Source organism: Leptodactylus fuscus, chromosome 5, assembly GCF_031893055.1.
Source record: "Leptodactylus fuscus isolate aLepFus1 chromosome 5, aLepFus1.hap2, whole genome shotgun sequence".
NCBI classification, from domain to species: Eukaryota; Metazoa; Chordata; class Amphibia; order Anura; family Leptodactylidae; genus Leptodactylus; species Leptodactylus fuscus.
Window position 1 is genome coordinate 180,816,411 of NC_134269.1, and position 17,357 is coordinate 180,833,767.

General features: G+C 40.7%; 1 protein-coding gene across 1 annotated transcript in view; it reads left to right on the plus strand.

Annotated features, from left to right (window-relative positions):
- Window positions 1–203: 203 nt before the first annotated feature.
- Window positions 204–17,357, plus strand: part of SLC23A1 (solute carrier family 23 member 1) — a 171,555-nt gene continuing 154,401 nt past the window's right edge. Inside the window, exons 1-3 of the mRNA XM_075274875.1 lie at window positions 204–289; window positions 5,402–5,509; window positions 8,514–8,671. Of these exons, the coding sequence (XP_075130976.1) occupies window positions 236–289; window positions 5,402–5,509; window positions 8,514–8,671 (320 nt within the window). The 5' untranslated portion in view covers window positions 204–235. The remainder of the gene's footprint in view (window positions 290–5,401; window positions 5,510–8,513; window positions 8,672–17,357) is intronic.

A 17,357-nucleotide genomic window follows, 5' to 3' on the forward strand; every position in this document is an offset into this window, starting at 1 on the left:
GAAAACAAAAATTGAAAACCATAAAGCAGTAATTTTACTACTTACTATGTAATTTAACATCTTACTACTCTAGGAACAAAGGGCACAATTCACAGTTACACATTAGCTTATGACTTGTTTCCTTAAAAACTTTTACTTAATTGATATAGTTAATAAATTGCCTCGGCTTACCACAGAAGATTATAGAGTTACAAATAGCAGAGAGCGCTACTTACGTGTCCCTGAACAATTTACAATGTGTTGCACCTCGGCTGAAGCAAAAATGGATGCAGAAGATAGAACTTCAAAGGTAAATAGGGATTTTTTCATTTTTGTAATGAGACATTTCACATCTTATAATAAGATTAGAGGTATTGCTATATTTCTAAATTATTTCTCATTTGCATCATTGTCATTCTACCAGTATTAAATTGTCCGATTTCACAAATATGAGTCTTGCATGTGAGACTCAGATTCATGTACAAATTGGATGTTTAAATAATTTTAAACTACATTACTACTTTATTTACTAGACTTTGTGACATTTTTGCCATAAATTTTGCTAAAGTTTTGTGAGCCAACCTGACACAACAGGGCAATGTTGGTCAAGAGTAAACCTACACCATTTCTCCTGCTGGTGGGAACCTCTTTCTCAGTTTTACTTTTGAATCTTATTATTATCTTAATATTTATCTGCTTTTACACTACCATGTCTCGGAAATGAGACTTGGTCCATGAAAGCACATATTGTCTCTGCCTGTATATTATTATGTGAAAGGTATTCCTAGTATTACAGTTATGTTTAATGCTAGGAGTACCTGCCTCCCAGTGCCATTCTGTCCCATAGTCATTAAAGTATCTCTATGGGGACATAAGGAAATAAGTGGGAAATAAGTGCTCACCAGACGAGAGTCTCATGTCCAAGACTTGGTATTGTGAAATCAGCCTTAGTCTCATTGCTTACCGCCAGCACATGGGTGTCACACGGCCATGCTTTCGCAGCCCCATTCATTCAATGAAAAGTAGCCACGGAAGCAGAACCGTAAAATTTATTTATTATGCTTACTTATATAGCGCCACAGCGCTTTATAGATATTGTCAGTCACTGTCCCATATAGGGCTCACAAACTACATTCCTTATCAGTATGTCTTACTGTCTTACGTGTGTGGGAGGAAAACATGAGTACCCGGAGGAAACCCACACAAACCCGGGGAGAACATACAAACTCCTTGCAGATGTTGTCCTTGGCAAAATCGGACAGGAATAGGACTTGTTCCATATTTTACAGCTTGAACTGTCAACCTGTGTAATTTACGGTCATGTGCACAGGACCATAGAAATGAATGGGTCAATGTGTTTTCTGGGGGAAAAACCAGGATAGCACAGTAACCTTTCACATGGTTGTCTGCAAGGGGCTTTAGTCTGTGAAAAAGAGGTGAAATGCTTTGTTTTGGCAGGTACAAGGCTTATAAACCCCAAATTAATTATATAGCAAATATAGCAGTAAAGAAAAGTAAAATCATTCATTATTTTCTTATATCTCATCTAAAGGTGCTGCTGCATTTTTGGTTTATTTATTTATGTAACACATATCGGAATAGCTGGAGCTTTCATTTTTCAAGAAATTATTATTCAAGTAGGTCTAGCGAAAAAACACTGGAGTCTAAGTTTTATAGCTCAGATAAATTGATATGATTATGCACGTCTCATTAATGATTGATATTAATATTGATGGAGAGCAGGACAGGACCTTCGCCTGGGCTATTACCTTTGGCACTTGGCTCTGTTACATAGCTAAGGAATTTAAAGCAACTGTGGAAGATTATCTGCTGGATGCCATAATCAATAGAGATGAACACCATAAAAAATATATATTACAACCCACAAATTAACATATTTTGTTTACATTGCTTTTCCAAAAAAATATCAATATAAAGTGATCAAAAAGTCATACATACCAAACATTGGTACCAATATAAAGTACCATACCATATCAGCCCTACCATATCAGGAAAACAGTCAAAAGTTGTAAGCGTCAGAATACCAGGAAAATCATTCATTTTCAAAAAGTGATGTTGTATTTGTAAAAGTGGTAAAACACAATAAAACCAATATAAACATGGTATCGCCATAATCGTAATGTACCACTGGACAAGGCTGCCATTTGAAATTTAATATGAATGCTATAAAAACAAAATGCAAACAATTATGATGGAATTGTGGGTTTTCAACATGGACCTCCAACAAATGTTAATAAAAGCTAATCAAAACCTTATATGTACCCCAAAATGGGCCAAATGAAAGTACAACTGGTCACCCAAAGAATAAACCTTGACTGAGCTATGTTGACAGAAAAATAAAAAGTTAAGAATTTTGAAAGTTGGGGAATAAAAATATGAAAAAAAAATTGCAAATATTAATGTAAAAACTACCCTGCATCCTTGAAGAGTTAAGGACCAATTTTTTCAGTGACTGATTTTTATTCTATTACTCTATAAAAGCTACCTCTCTATAAGCAGACCACCCCCTTACCCAACCAAAGCCCACTTTGTTTAGCACATTTTTCAGTGGGAACCCTTTTGAAAAGACCATGCATTGGTCTATTCAAGCTGGAATCCATGCATACACACACATCATTTCAGGTTTGTGATTTGATCTTAGAGCGCTGGGCATCTAGACCAGCCCCCTTATATAGGTAAGGGGCGGTCACAAGCGAATAGCCCAGTTGCCCAATCCGAGCGTCCATTGGTTGACACCCCAGTCCGTCAAACAGTCGACCACGCCCGGCTGTTGCAAGGCAGGTTAACCCTTGCAAACATGGACTGTGCAGAGGAACAGGCATCGATGCCCATGTCATGGCCGCACCTTCTGCACAATCCTAACAGGCGGCTACAACTTCTATTCTGAAAACGTTGTTTCAGGTCAAACGTGTGGCGTTCAAATGTCTCATCAGAAGTACAAATCCTCCTAATCCTCAGAAATTGACCAGTTGGTACTACTCTGATTGTTATGTAGGATGAGATAAAGTAGCGTGTAATAGAGCATTAACAGAAGTCTCTTTCCTATATACCTCAGTCTGAACAACACTGTCATTATCACGATAGACACAGACATCCAAAAAGTTAATTTAAAAGTAAAACGGATGTTCCTGTCATTTTGATTAATGTATTCAGTGAAGCTAGACAGCTGTTGTTCATAGTCACCCCAGATGATCAGGATGTCATCAATATACCGCATCCAAGAGTGGATGCAGCCCATATCAGACATCCAATCATCCAGGGGGAGGTCCCTCTCCCACAGCCTCAGGAACAGGTTCACATATGAAGGTACACAAGCAGGCCCCATAGCTGTACCCTGGAGCTGTAAATAGAAGGATCCTTTGAAGACAAAAACGTCAGCCGAGGTGGTCAACCTGACCTAATCTTGGACTCAGCTATAATGGGTATGTGTACTTCCCCTTACTATATTTGCATATTTTGGGACTAGTTTCTGTATAGGTTCATGGTCCTCTCTATTTTATATGCATATATGCTTTATATAATTTGTGATATAGGAGTGTATCCAACAACATGTATACTATTGGTATTTGTGTACTTGTTAGTAGGCATATGGGTATAATATATTTCTATTACACCAACACTATCTAAATATATTGATGTTTTATGCCCACCCATTCATTATTATTGTGACATTTACCTTGGTCTTTGGATCTGATACTGCTCTATTGCGTTTATACTTACCTTGCAGTATTCTTACCTTGATCTTTGGATGCAATATTTATCTTGATCCCCTGATCTGAAGTTGCTCTATTGTGTTTACATGTATCTCTGAGTACACTTACCTTTATCTTTGTATGTGATGTGGTCCCATGTTGTTTATACTTTACCTATGTCCAAGTTTTTGTATATTGCTGTTTTTATCTACCTGTATGTGTCCCCTCTTTGTTGTATTTATCAATAAACTTTTTTATTTTTGTTATATATGTTGAATAATTCCTTCCCTTTCTCGTTTTTCTCCTATGTAGTTGCTGGTATTGGAAGTGCAATTTGTATATTGGGTGGCTACCTGGTTGGGAGTATATGATGCATTAAAGGGGTATTCCCATGACGCTTGTTCACCAACCTGCAGGCTGTTGTGCTCTATTCACTTCCTGCTTTTCTCGGCACATTGGTGGACGGGGTTTCACTTGCATGGGATTGGTTGTAAATGAATTACCACAATGTGAAGCTGATGCAGCAGAGCTGGATTTGAGTTAGTTTGCATTACATCTATCTCAGCCCTTATCAGCCAAATTCAATTAAACCGACTGATAAGAGCTCAGAAATCCTGGAGCTCTCACCTCCCCAATCTCAGAAGCTCCGCTACTTATCAGACACAATCAGCTCATAGCTGCTCCCAGCCCCTCCCTCCCCCCCTGAGAGCAGGCAGCTACATCACTTGACAAATGAGCAGATAATCCCAAGGGCCATAGAAACGGAGTGTAAACAATGAAGTGAATAAATTAAGATAGCAAACAAAACAAAGCAGTTTTGATAAAGCAATGCATTTAGGAAAAGTCTTAAAGTCACATAAACTAGCAGTATAGATAGGATCCTTGTGATGGGACAACCCCTTTAAGGCATTAGTTCTCATGTCCTGTCCATGTCCATACCCATATGTCCATATGTCATGTCCATTTTGTTGTATATCACTCTTCTTACCATAGATAGCTCTCTCCAGCAGTGCAACTCCTTAGATACAAAGAATTACACCTATAAAATACTATCATAAGATCAGTCTTCCATAAACTTCCCAAAGCAGTGACCACAAGATGACTTACACCATCCAGCGTAACATATGCTAATCAATACGTTTACACCGTGAAAGTAGCAAATACAAGATAGCATCATATGCTACCTTAGCAAGCACAGATTAGAATGCCCCAAATCTAGCCTATCTGAGCAACTGTTCATGTGGACCAAGAGGAGAATAGCCAAGCTCCTAAAGTTGTGCATCCACAGCACCATGTAATACTGGTAAGACTCCGCTGCATATTTTCTTTTTGTGTACCCATTCACTTCAATGGATGGATCAGCTCCATGAACAGTGGATGCATGCTCTACTTTCTCCCACATCACGGCACTTTGTGGCTTATAAACTAGGTTGTCTGAATAGCCTGTAATTCAAAACAAAAGTCTGCTCAATATGCGTTAAATATTCAGTGTTCTACTACTAGATCCAAGTCAGTTCTCAGCTTCTCCTCATGACTACCAGCAACTCAAAGGAGAAACTGAAATCTACTCTAAGACTAAGTAATGACTACTCTAAAAAACAGCATGCACAATAAACTAATAATGTATTTTATCCTATGTATGCAACTGTAAACTAGTTTTGTTTGACATTTAACATTTTGCTGTCTTTTATAACCTATTTAATTGACAGGAGGAAAATAGCGCGTGTGAAACTACAGAAATGAAATCAGAATTTGATATGCTATACAAAATTGAAGATGTTCCCCCATGGTATCTTTGCATTTTTCTTGGATTACAGGTAGAATAAAATGTGTATTTTTATGCATAAAATAGAGTGTGTGTATACAGTGTTGTCCAAAAGTATTGGCACCCCTGCAATTCTGTCAGATAATACTCATTTTCTTCCAGAAACTGATTGCAATCACAAATTCTTTGGTATTATTATCTTCGTTTAATTTGTCTTCAATGGAAAACCACAAAAAGAATTGTCAAAAAGCCGAATTGGATATAATTCCACAGCAAACATAAAAAAGGGGGTGGACAAAAGTATTGGCACTGTTTGAAAAATCATGTGATGCTTCTCTAATTTGTGTAATTAACAGCACCTGTTACTTACCTGAGGCACCTAATAGGTGGTGGCAATAACTAAATCACACTTGCAGCCAGTTGAAATGGATTAAAGTTGACTCAACCTCTGTCCTGTGTCCTTGTGTGTACCACATTGAGCATGGAGAAAAGAAAGAAGACCAAAGAACTGTCTGAGGACTTGAGAAGCAAAATTGTGAGGAAGCATGAGCAATCTCAAGGCTACAAGTCCATCTCCAAGACCTGAATGTTCCTGTGTCTACTGTGCGCAGTGTCATCAAGAAGTTTAAAGCCCATGGCACTGTGGCTAGCCTCCCTAGATGTGGATGGAACCACATCTAGGGAGGTTAGCCGAGGGTACAACAGTGTCAACTATCGTACTATCCGTCGGCGTCTGAATGAAAAGGGACTGTATGGTAGGATACCCAGGAAGACCCCACTTCTTACCCAGAGACATAAAAAAGCCAGGCTGGAGTTTGCCAAAACTTACCTGAGAAAGCTAAAAATGGAAGAATGTTTTGGAAGAATGTTCTCTGGTCAGATGAGACAAAAGTAGAGCTTTTTGGGAAAAGGCATCAACATAGTTTACAGGAAAAAAAAAAGAGGCCTTCAAAGAAAAGAACATGGTCCCTACAGTCAAACATGGCAGAGGTTCCCTGATGTTTTGGGGTTGCTTTGCTGCCTCTGGCACTGGACTGCTTGACCGTGTGCATGGCATTATGAAGTCTGAAGACTACCAACAAATTTTGCAGCATAATGTAGGGCACAGTGTGAGAAAGCTGAGTCTCTCTCAGAGGTCAGGGGTCTTCCAGCAGGACAATGACCCAAAACACACTTCAAAAAGCACTAGAAAATGGTTTGAGAGAAAGCACTGGAGACTTCTAAAGTGGCCAGCAATGAGTCCAGACCTGAATCCCATAGAACACCTGTGGAGAGATCTCTTGGTGGCAGTTTGGAGAAGGCCCCCTTCAAATCTCAGGGACCTGGAGCAGTTTGCCAAAGAAGAATGGTCTAAAATTCCAGCAGAGCATTGTAAGAAACTCATTGATGGTTACCGGAAGCGGTTGTTCGCAGTTATTTTGTCTAAAGGTTGTGCTACCAAGTATTAGGCTGAGGGTGCCAATACTTTTGTGCGGCCCATTTTTGCCGTTTTGTGTAAAATGATCAATGATTTGACTTATTTTTCATTCTCTTTTGTGTTTTTCATTGCAAGCAAAATAAATGAAGATATTAATGCCAAAGAGTTTGTGCTTGCAATCATTTTCTGGAAGACAATGAATATTATCTGACAGAATTGCAGGGGGGCCAATACTTTTGGCCAACACTTTTGGAATTAATGGTGCTTTATAAATAAATAATAAGAATAATGTGCTCCCATATACCTTTAGCAGTGTTTTCAGTCATTTCTGGGGTTCTCAGTGAGCTCCTGGCATCTTCAGCATTAGTTTACATCCCTAACTTCCTGTTTTTGTTTTCTACAAGTTCCATGATGCTTCCCTTCTCCTACCTCCCTCACTGACCTCCTCCCTTTCTCACACTCTTCCGCTTCCCTGTTTCCCTAGCTAGCCTGCCCACATCATTAGCAGCCATCTGTAGACTCCTAGTTCTAACTCACCACACCTTCCTCTCTCACTCATTAACCCCCTCCCTGTATATTGTTTTCCACCAAATGAAAATAAGCCAATGAAATAAGCCAATAAAAATAAGACCTGCAATAAGACCTTGTAATCCAACTGTGAAGAAAGTTAAGCAATGCGCATTGCCTACCTTTCTTCACAGGGTGATCACAAGTACATACAATATGTAAGACATGCAGGATCTTGTTGTCTATTGCGCATGCGTGGTCCAGCAGACATCTTTCTGACATTGCCAGGCAGCCCGCACATGCACAATAGTCAACAATCGCCTGAGAACTATATTACGCCTGTCTGGGGTGAAGAGTTACTTCTCACATTTCGCTGATGATGCTCCGTGATGGGATATTCTGGTATGATGGAAGGTAAGTATGGAAGGAAGGGGTGTTCTTAGGGGAGGGAATTAGAGGTTAGGGATAGGCTGGTAGGGTAGGGGAAAGGAGGGGATGGGGATGGATATAGTATGTGATGCTCCGTTTTCAGCTGAAAATGTGTCTGTGGCGGTCATATGACGCCCCAGCGATAATGGTAAATATGCATTTTTGATGATGTAAGTAATTTACAAACTAGGTGGGAAGGAGGGCTTTAGTATAATGTTTAAATGCTATTTTTCATTCCTGGACAACTCTTTTAATATAGCAAGTTTAATGAAAATGCTTACTAATATTTTCATAACACTAGGAACTCTTGATCTACGCCCACCTGTTGAAGCGTAGCGCATAAGAAGCCCCAGTGCACCCAATCAAACGCCTTCGCAACGTGCCCACAACATATTTTTATGCACACAATATTAAAAGTTTGGCTTCAGCTGGAAGAGGTATAAGCATAAAACCTCATAAAGAAAAGCTTTATAATTTGAATGCCTTCTCGCTATCATATCACTTACTTGCTACAGTGCAGAACAAAGCCACGGGTCATGTGACCAATGGATGTGACTTCACATGGTCTGTGAAGCAGAAAAAGTGCTCACTGAGTCCTGCTATCACTTCAAACAGTTGGGTTGTGGGGGTCCCCTTCAATTGATGACCTATTTAAAGACGTGTAGATACAGTTAAATGTGTGCATTGCTTTACTGTTTTACAGCATTACTTAACATGCTTCAGTGGGACGATCGCAATACCATTTCTTCTAGCAAATGCACTTTGTGTTGGAAATGATCAGCAAACTGTGAGCCAGCTTATAGGAACAATATTTACATGTGTAGGAATCACTACATTTATCCAGACAACATTTGGTGTAAGGTATGGTATCTTCTTTTCTTAAATTTTTATGATCGTTCTACAGAATTTTTGATACATTCATATTTGCCACTTTACTTTTTCTCTGTGATAAATCACTTTATATGTTGAGGACAGAGGCTTCTACAGTGCATGTGGTTTAAAGTCAAAATAAAGCTGATCGATCATCCAGTATCCAAAGGATAAGCTCATCTTGAAACAGCCTGAGATAGGTACAGTAAATGTTGTATCGACAGACAGACAAAATGTGAATATAGCTCAGATAGCTTGTAGTAATCTGCATGTACTGTATTAAAAGTAGACTAATTACAGATTCAGTACAGTTAGGGTTGAGCCAATCTTGAGATTTCAGGATCGTTTTTAAAATCCGATCGTGAAATTTGCTTGATCGCCGATTGGGATCTGATATTTTCCGATCCCAATAGCTCAACCCTAGTTACTTTATGTTTATGGAGTAGGGTTGAGCCGAACTTGAGATTTCAGGATCGTTTTTAAAATCTGATTTTCGATCATTTTCCAGCCGATCCCGATCCTGATCGTGAAATTTGCTTGATTGCCGATCGAGATCCGATCTTTCCCAATCCCTCAACCCTAAGTACAGTACATTGTGTATTAATAAAGAAGACAATGGTGTAACGATCGTGTTCACAGGAAATATAGCACAAGTAGTTGTATGTGTATTAAAAGTAGACTCAGTACAGACTCAGTACAGTACATTGTACATTACTGTAAAAGACAGTGGTGTAATGATCGTGGATGCAAGGAAGGTGTACCTGGCCCACAGCCAGCTGGAAATGGCCAGGGCCACAGACCACCATAACAGTGGTTGGGGAAAGCCTTCTTCCTCGACCACTATATATATAGTTAAAGAAAAAGGTCTTGACTGGGCCCCTTTCTGTTAAATGCCAACCCAGAAGAGGTGTATAAAAGTAAAAAAAATACATGTACTCACTAATATACTCACCTGTCCTGGGTTGAGCATCCACTCCAGGTTTCTTCCTTCGGTAATTGCTAAATCCTAGTGGGCTAAAGGACCTTTGATGACGTCATGATCATGTAATCATACTTTTGTGTGGATGGAACTATTCTGGATTGTACAAGACAGTGTGGAAGCTGCTGGAAACGGACTCTGATGGAAGGTAAAGAGGAGAGAAGAGAACATGTGTGAACAAGACTGGGACATGGGGTGCAGTCTGCCTGTGAGCAAGAGCTGGTATGGGGGTGTAGCCTGTGTGTGAGCAAGAGGAGGGAATGAGGGTGCAGGCTGTGTGTGAGCAAGAGGGAGGAATAAGAGTGCAGGCTGTGTTCGGGCAATAGGGTTATATGGGGGTGTAGGCTGTATGTGAGCAAGAGAGGGCAATGGGAGGGGTCAGGCTCTAGGGGGGCTCTGCGAGCACATAATACTGAATGGAGGCCACTGGTGAGCACATAATAAGATAAGATAATCCTTTAATAGTCCCACCATAGGGAAATTCAGTGCGTTAGAGCAGCATTGATAATACAGTAATATATTTCAAGAAAGAACACATACAATCTCATAGCAGATAGAAAAAAGATACTAGGAGTAATGGCAACTAAGAAGAAAAAGAAAGACTCAGGATCATTTAGTACTCTATGCGGAGTTATCTTAGTCCAAAAATACCAGTTTAAGTCTTTGTATTCCCTCTCGTCTCCATTTGTGATGAGGCCTACTATTGCAGAGACATTGGAGTACTTTTGCAAGTAACAACTAGATGAGTTGCACCTAAAGTGAGCAGTGTACAGTGTGAAGTGGAAAAGGGGCAATAACTGTACCTCATACTACAGATCACAGTGTCAGACACACAGCCCCGGGCTGTCACATATTGAGATCGGTTTGAGAGGTAGTCTAGGATCCTGTTGGACAGGTGATGGTCCACTCCAACAAGGTCCAGCTTGTCTCTCAGTAGCCCTGGCTGAATGGTGTTAAAAGCACTGGAGAAATGAAAGAACATTATTCTCATAGTGTTCCCAGGTTTCTCCAGGTGAGAAAGCTCTGTGAAGAAGGTGGATGATGGCATCACCCACCCCAATGCCCGGCAAACTGGAGGGGATACATGGTAGAGTTCACCAGAGGATGGAGATATGTCAGGACCTTCATCAAGTCGGAATGTCAGTGCTACAGGTCTGTAGCCATTAAGGTCTGTCAAATGAGGTGTCTTTGAAACTGGTACCACACGAGATGTTTTCCACAGTTGAGGTACCACTCCCGGCTTTAGGCTCATATTGTACATGTGTGTAATATCAACACAAAGCTAGTCTCTGCACATTTTAAGGATTTTCGCGCTTATCCCATCGGGTCCTCCAGCCTTATCCACTATTATCTTTCTGATTTCCCTACACACTTGAGACTCTGTGAAGATCAGAATGTAGTCGATGACAGCTGGGTGCAAAAGGAATTAGTTTGGTTTGAGCAAGCAGGTGAAGGTGGTGTGTGATCAAATCTATTGCAGAACAGATTTAGTTAATTATTATTGTTTATTTATTTATTTATTATTGTTTATTTATATAGCACAATTAATTCCATGGTGCTTTACATTTTGAGGGTTTACATACAGTGCACAAAATATACAGGTAGATATAATACTAACACTGACTGACTAGCACAGTGGGGTAGATGGCCCTGCCCGCAAGGGCTTGCAATCTATGAGGGAAGGGGGATAGAGATAGTAGGTGAGGAGAGAGACTGTTCAGATGGTGGTGTGGTGGCAGTAGTGTTATTGGAGGTTATAGGCCTTCCTGAATAGGTGAGTCTTCAGGGCCTTCTTGAAGCTTGTGATTGAGCGGGTCAGTCTTGTGTCTTGGTAAGGAGTTCCAGAGTATGGGGGATGCACGGGAGAAATCTTGGACATGGTTATGCAAGGAGCGGATGAAGGCAGAGTGGAGTAGGAGGTCTTTGGAGGATCATTAACCTCTTTGCGACTGCTGATGGTATGTAAATGTCTCTGCGGCTTGAGCTCTGTGCTGCACTAACATTTATAAACTGACCCTGCTAAAATGGGAATCGGATCTCCCCAAGGGTCAGGAGCTCTGCGGACACAGCGCTAATAGCAATAGATTCGGATCCCGATCATGTAACAGCCATGTCAGGGAAAGTTTGTCGAAGTAACAAACTTTCCTTGATATTAGATGCTGCCTGCCGGTAGATGTTCCCACAAGTGCCATCAGGAGCGGGTGTTAGCTATATCTGATAGCTAACATCCCGCTCTGTGACCTCCGGTCGGAGCTGAGCTCCGATCAGAGGTTTTAGCCCCTTGGGTGCGGCGGTGAGATATCACCGCCACATCCAAGTGATTCAGTGACGTTTAATATCCCTGTAGGCACCCCCCGCGGCGATATTGGAGGGTGCCTATAAGTATTTTCTGCAGCCTGGGGTCTGACCAGTGACCCCAGGCTGCAAGGATGTCCAAAACCTGGTTGATCCAGCAGGGTAATGAGGAAGCCAGCATCTGCATCTGCTGGGTCCTGCAATACGCTCTATTGCAAGGCTATAGTATAGAACCAGTGATCCTCTCTGATAACTGGTTCTAGTGTCCTCACAGACAAATAAAAAAACGTAAAAGAAAATGTTAAAAAGTAAATAAAGTGTGTAAAAAAATTTATACAGTTATAAAAACCCCAAAATTCCTATTACTTATATAAAATGAATTATATAAAAAAAACTAAATATTAATAAAAACAATACATATTTAGTATCAACGTATCTGTAACAACACGTACAGTAAAACTGAAGCAATATGGTGAATGCAGGAAAAAAAACCTGAAAAAAAACCTTGAAAGTAATGATTTTTAACCATCTAACCTTACAAAAATATGCTATAATAAGTGATCAAAAAGTCACATGTACCCCAATACAATGCACAGGTTGTCCTGCAAAAAAATAAGCCATCAACCAATTCTTTCAACCAAAAAATAAAAATGTTACGCCTCTCAGAATATGGTGATGATTCATTTTCATACCCCAATGTTAATAAAATCTGTGAAAAAGCTGTAGGGTCAAACTACTCATTACATCCCTTGATATGTTCTGTGAGGGGTGTAGTTTCCAAAATGGGGTTACTTTTGAAGTACCATTGTATTCGTACTCTAGGGACTCTGCTAATGCCACATGGCACCCAAAATCTAATCTAGTGAAATCTGCCTTCCAAAAGCCAAATAGCGCTCTTTCCATTCTAAGCCCCACCATGTACACAACAAATTGCACAACAAACTGTCAGATGCATTTTCTCCTTTAAACCTTTGTGAATGTTTTAATTTCAGGGCTAAATAAATGTGTTATTGAAAAAAAATGAAATGTTTACATTTCACCTCCATATTGTGTTAATTTCTGTGACATGCTTAAAGGGTTAACAAACTTCCCAAATGCTGTTTTGCATTATTTGAAGTGTGCAGTTTTGAAAATGGGCTGATTAATGGGCCTTTATAATTTAGAATTTTCTTATAAATCTGGAAAATCGCTATTACACTTGTAAGCTTTCTAATGTCCAAAATACATTAAAGGACAATTAAAAGATGATGTCAATATAAAGCAGAGATATGGTATACAATATGTATTAATGTATTTGTGTGGTATGACTATATATTTGAAAAGCAGAGCATTTCAGATTTTGAAAATTGCGATTTTTTTTTCAAATTTCAAACAAATTTCCTATACAGAAATTAATGTAGTCTATTATGCAATGTTTAAGCCACTCAATATCATTCAGATGGGAAACTTGCAACACTTCCTATGCATTTGTATCAAAACAATCCCTCAGAGCTCCCACATACTCTTCTGACCAGATCCTCACTGTACGAGTAACAACTGGCTCTCTACATACGAGTGGCTTGTATACCGATCGCAGATGCACAAGGTTGTGACCCAATCTACCTTGCTAATAAAGCTATATACCTCCCTTACATTGGTAAAAATCAAGTCCAGTCTTTTGTTGTCTCTTGTGTGGGGTTGTAATGATTGCAACTGGCTCACCACAGCATGTAGTACATTACAGGCAGAATCAGCTTTTGCAGAGGGGGGGACATATGCAGCTAACACAATAACATGTGATAGTTCCTTGGTAGGTAACAATCTTTCATGCTCACAGCTAATAGTTCAATATCCTTACAGCACGATTTTTCCTTAGCGACAACGTGCCACATGATACACTATCTTTCATTCACAAATATCGTAAGCCCTCCACCTTCCCTCCTACCGCTGTCATGCATTCTATCTGCATGAAGTAGTTTGAAAACATCCAAGGAAACAATGGTGTCCGGGGTGGCTTCTGAAAGCTAAGACTCTGTGAACAGCATCATACTGCACCCATGAAACTCCTGATGATGCCTGGTCATCACCGCAAGTTCATCCATCTTATTCGCAATAGATGTCGCATTGCCCATAATGATGGAGGGTAGCATGGGTGTAGGTATCTTCTCCTATTCTTCCGGAGTGTTCCAGTTCTTCAGCCTCTTCTTTATTTCCTCCTAGCATCATGGGGAATGGCAGGTCTGGCCGCATGTAGAACAGCTGTGTACTTCAGCTTCAGCAGCTCCTCCCTGGAGGAGCTGCTGAAAAAAAAAATCATTCAGAGGACACCGCAAGCAGTAATTGTCTCTGTTTGCATTTAATACATTTAATATGCTAATTGTTTGTTAATTGTAGCCAAAGACAGAAGTTTTGTTTTGAATCTTTCAGCCAACTTATCGGTAGATTGCCTCTGAAACCAATAAAACTAAAGAAAGTTGAAATCACGGTGCAGTAAATGTTAAAATATTGTTGCCTAAAGGACATTTGCATTAGGAATCTATTTCACAAATGTATTACCATTTATGATAAAAAGTGATGAATTACTTGATTTCTGTAAATGAATTAAACTTTAACCTGTTACTGATAATTTAGTGCAGTGTGATAATCTGACTGAAAATCCCATATGATATCCCAGCAGACAGTTATCTTCCTAAAACTTACAGGCAATGTCACAGTATCCTACTAGACTTAAACCCACTTGTGATGTCAAACCCATTCAGCTCACCTAATTGAAAGCTTTAGGGTCCATTCACACGGAGTAACGTGCTGCGTGATGTGGCACGTATACGGCGTGTGAGACTTTGCGCACCGTATACGCTCCCATTGATTTCAATGGGAGTGAGGATCATATACGACACGTTATTTTGCAGCCGTGATTTTGCAGCCGCAAAATAACGCTGCGTATACGATCCTCACTCCCATTGAAATCAATGGGAGCGTATACAGCGCGCAAAGTCTCACACGCTGTATACGTGCCACATCACACGACACGTTACTCCGTGTGAATGGACCCTAAAGTATAACTCAAATTTCTTTTTTTTTTTTTTTTGCTATTGTGTCAAGGAGGGGGGTGGGGTGAACATTTTTTGGTAATATACTTTATTAATCTATTAAACTTCCTTTTAATAGATATAGGCTGTATAGTTTCTATTAGCAATGCTCAAACTAAGGCTAGATTCACACTTGCATGTGGAGACAGCCACAGAATCCACTTAAATTCGGCAGAGAGAACTACTATAACTGACTTTTTCCCATAGGAATGCATTGACCAATGTTGATTGCCGAATGCCATACAGAGTACAGTACTCGGCCAATCAGTGCTGGTTCTGCCGGAGGAGGCAGAGTCTAAGATCGGTCCACAGCAGTCTCCATTGTGGTCCAATCTCAGATGTAGCAGAGCTGGCCGTGCGCTGAGCTCTACTACACCTGAGATGTAGCAGAGGTGAGTGTGCGCTGAGCTTTGCTACACCAGAGATGTAGCAGAGCTGAGTGTGCGCTGAGCTTTGCTACACCAGAGATGTAGCAGAGCTGAGTATGCGCTGAGCTCTGCTACACCCAAGATGTAGCAGTGCTGAGTGTGCGCTGAGCTCTGCTACACCAGAGATGTAGCAGAGCTGACTGTGCGCTGAGTTCTGCTACACCAGAGATGTAGCATGGCCAGCTCTGCTACATCTCGGGTGTAGCAGAGCTCAGCGCACACTCAGCTCTGCTACATCTCTGGTGTAGCACAGCTCAGCGCACACTCAGCTCTGCTACATCTCGGGTGTAACAGAGCTCAGTGCACACTCAGGTCTGCTACATCTCTGGTTAGCAGAGCTCAGCGCACACTCAGCTCTGCTACATCTTGGGTGTAATAGAGCTCAACGCACGGCCAGCTCTGCTACATCTCAGGTGTAGCAGAGCTGTGCGCTCAACACTGCTACATCTGAGATCGGACTGTGGACCGATCTTAGACTTCGCCTCCTCCGGCACTCAGCTCTGCTATATCTCTGGTGTAGCAGGGCTCAGCACACACTCAGCTCTGCTACATTTCTGGTGTAGCAGAGCTCAGTGCACGGCAAGCTCTGCTACATCTCGGGTGTAGCAGAGCTCAGCGCAAGGCCAGCTCTGCTACATCTCAGGTGTAGCAGAGCTGTGTGCTCAACACTGGTAAGAGGGTTGCAGTAGGAGATGCGGTTTAGTGTGGACGTAGGGTCCCAACCCTGCTTGTCATCAATAATGGAATGTCACACAGTAGGATGTGCCAAAAAAATTCTCAGTGTTTTATTCAGTATTCAAGTAGAGTTAAAGTAGTGCAACGTTTTTCGGTACAGTGAAGTACCTTCATCAGACTCTACATACAAAAAAGAAAAGAAAATACATACAGTGAAGTGCACATAATTTACACAATATATACAAAATATACAAAAAATATATACAAAGAATATATATATAAGGCCTAGTTGTATGGAGGCCGGTAGTACGATTTTGTTTTTTTCCCGAGCACAGTTCCAATGACAAAAGATAGAAGCATGAAGATGATCAGAGAACTCATATGACAGGTTCTGAGGTGAATACAATAAACATTTTTAAAGATGGTGTCGTTGTCTAGTTCTTGTATAGGATGCTAGCCAGGAAATCTGATGTCTAGTTGAGGTATAAATCAATGCAGGAACATGAGAGACATGAGGTACAGAAATAACAGAAATAACAAGTATATCATATAGATAGTACCTTTGTATAGATGTAGCACAATGTGCACCGTATAACAAAAATGCGATAGTGTAGCCACTGGATTCTGTTGGTAAATATACAGTATCAGTAAAGCATAAAGGAAACAAACTGCTAACCATGCCTAGTTTTTCACATGCCAGTGGTATACCACATATCAGTGATGCCTCCTAATGGATGAAAAAATAGGCTACCGGACATACAGAGTCCCCAGTAAGCCACTGGTGTTGTTTCTTAACATCCATTGTCATATACATATACACTCACCGGCCACTTTATTAGGTACACCATGCTAGTAACGGGTTGGACCCCCTTTTGCCTTCAGAACTGCCTCAATTCTTCGTGGCATAGATTCAACAAGGTGCTGGAAGCATTCCTCAGAGATTTTGGTCCATATTGACATGATGGCATCACACAGTTGCCGCAGATTTGTCGGCTGCACATCCATGATGCGAATCTCCCGTTCCACCACATCCCAAAGATGCTCTATTGGATTGAGATCTGGTGACTGTGGAGGCCATTGGAGTACAGTGAACTCATTGTCATGTTCAAGAAACCAGTCTGAGATGATTCCAGCTTTATGACATGGTGCATTATCCTGCTGAAAGTAGCCATCAGATGTTGGGTACATTGTGATCATAAAGGGATGGACATGGTCAGCAACAATACTCAGGT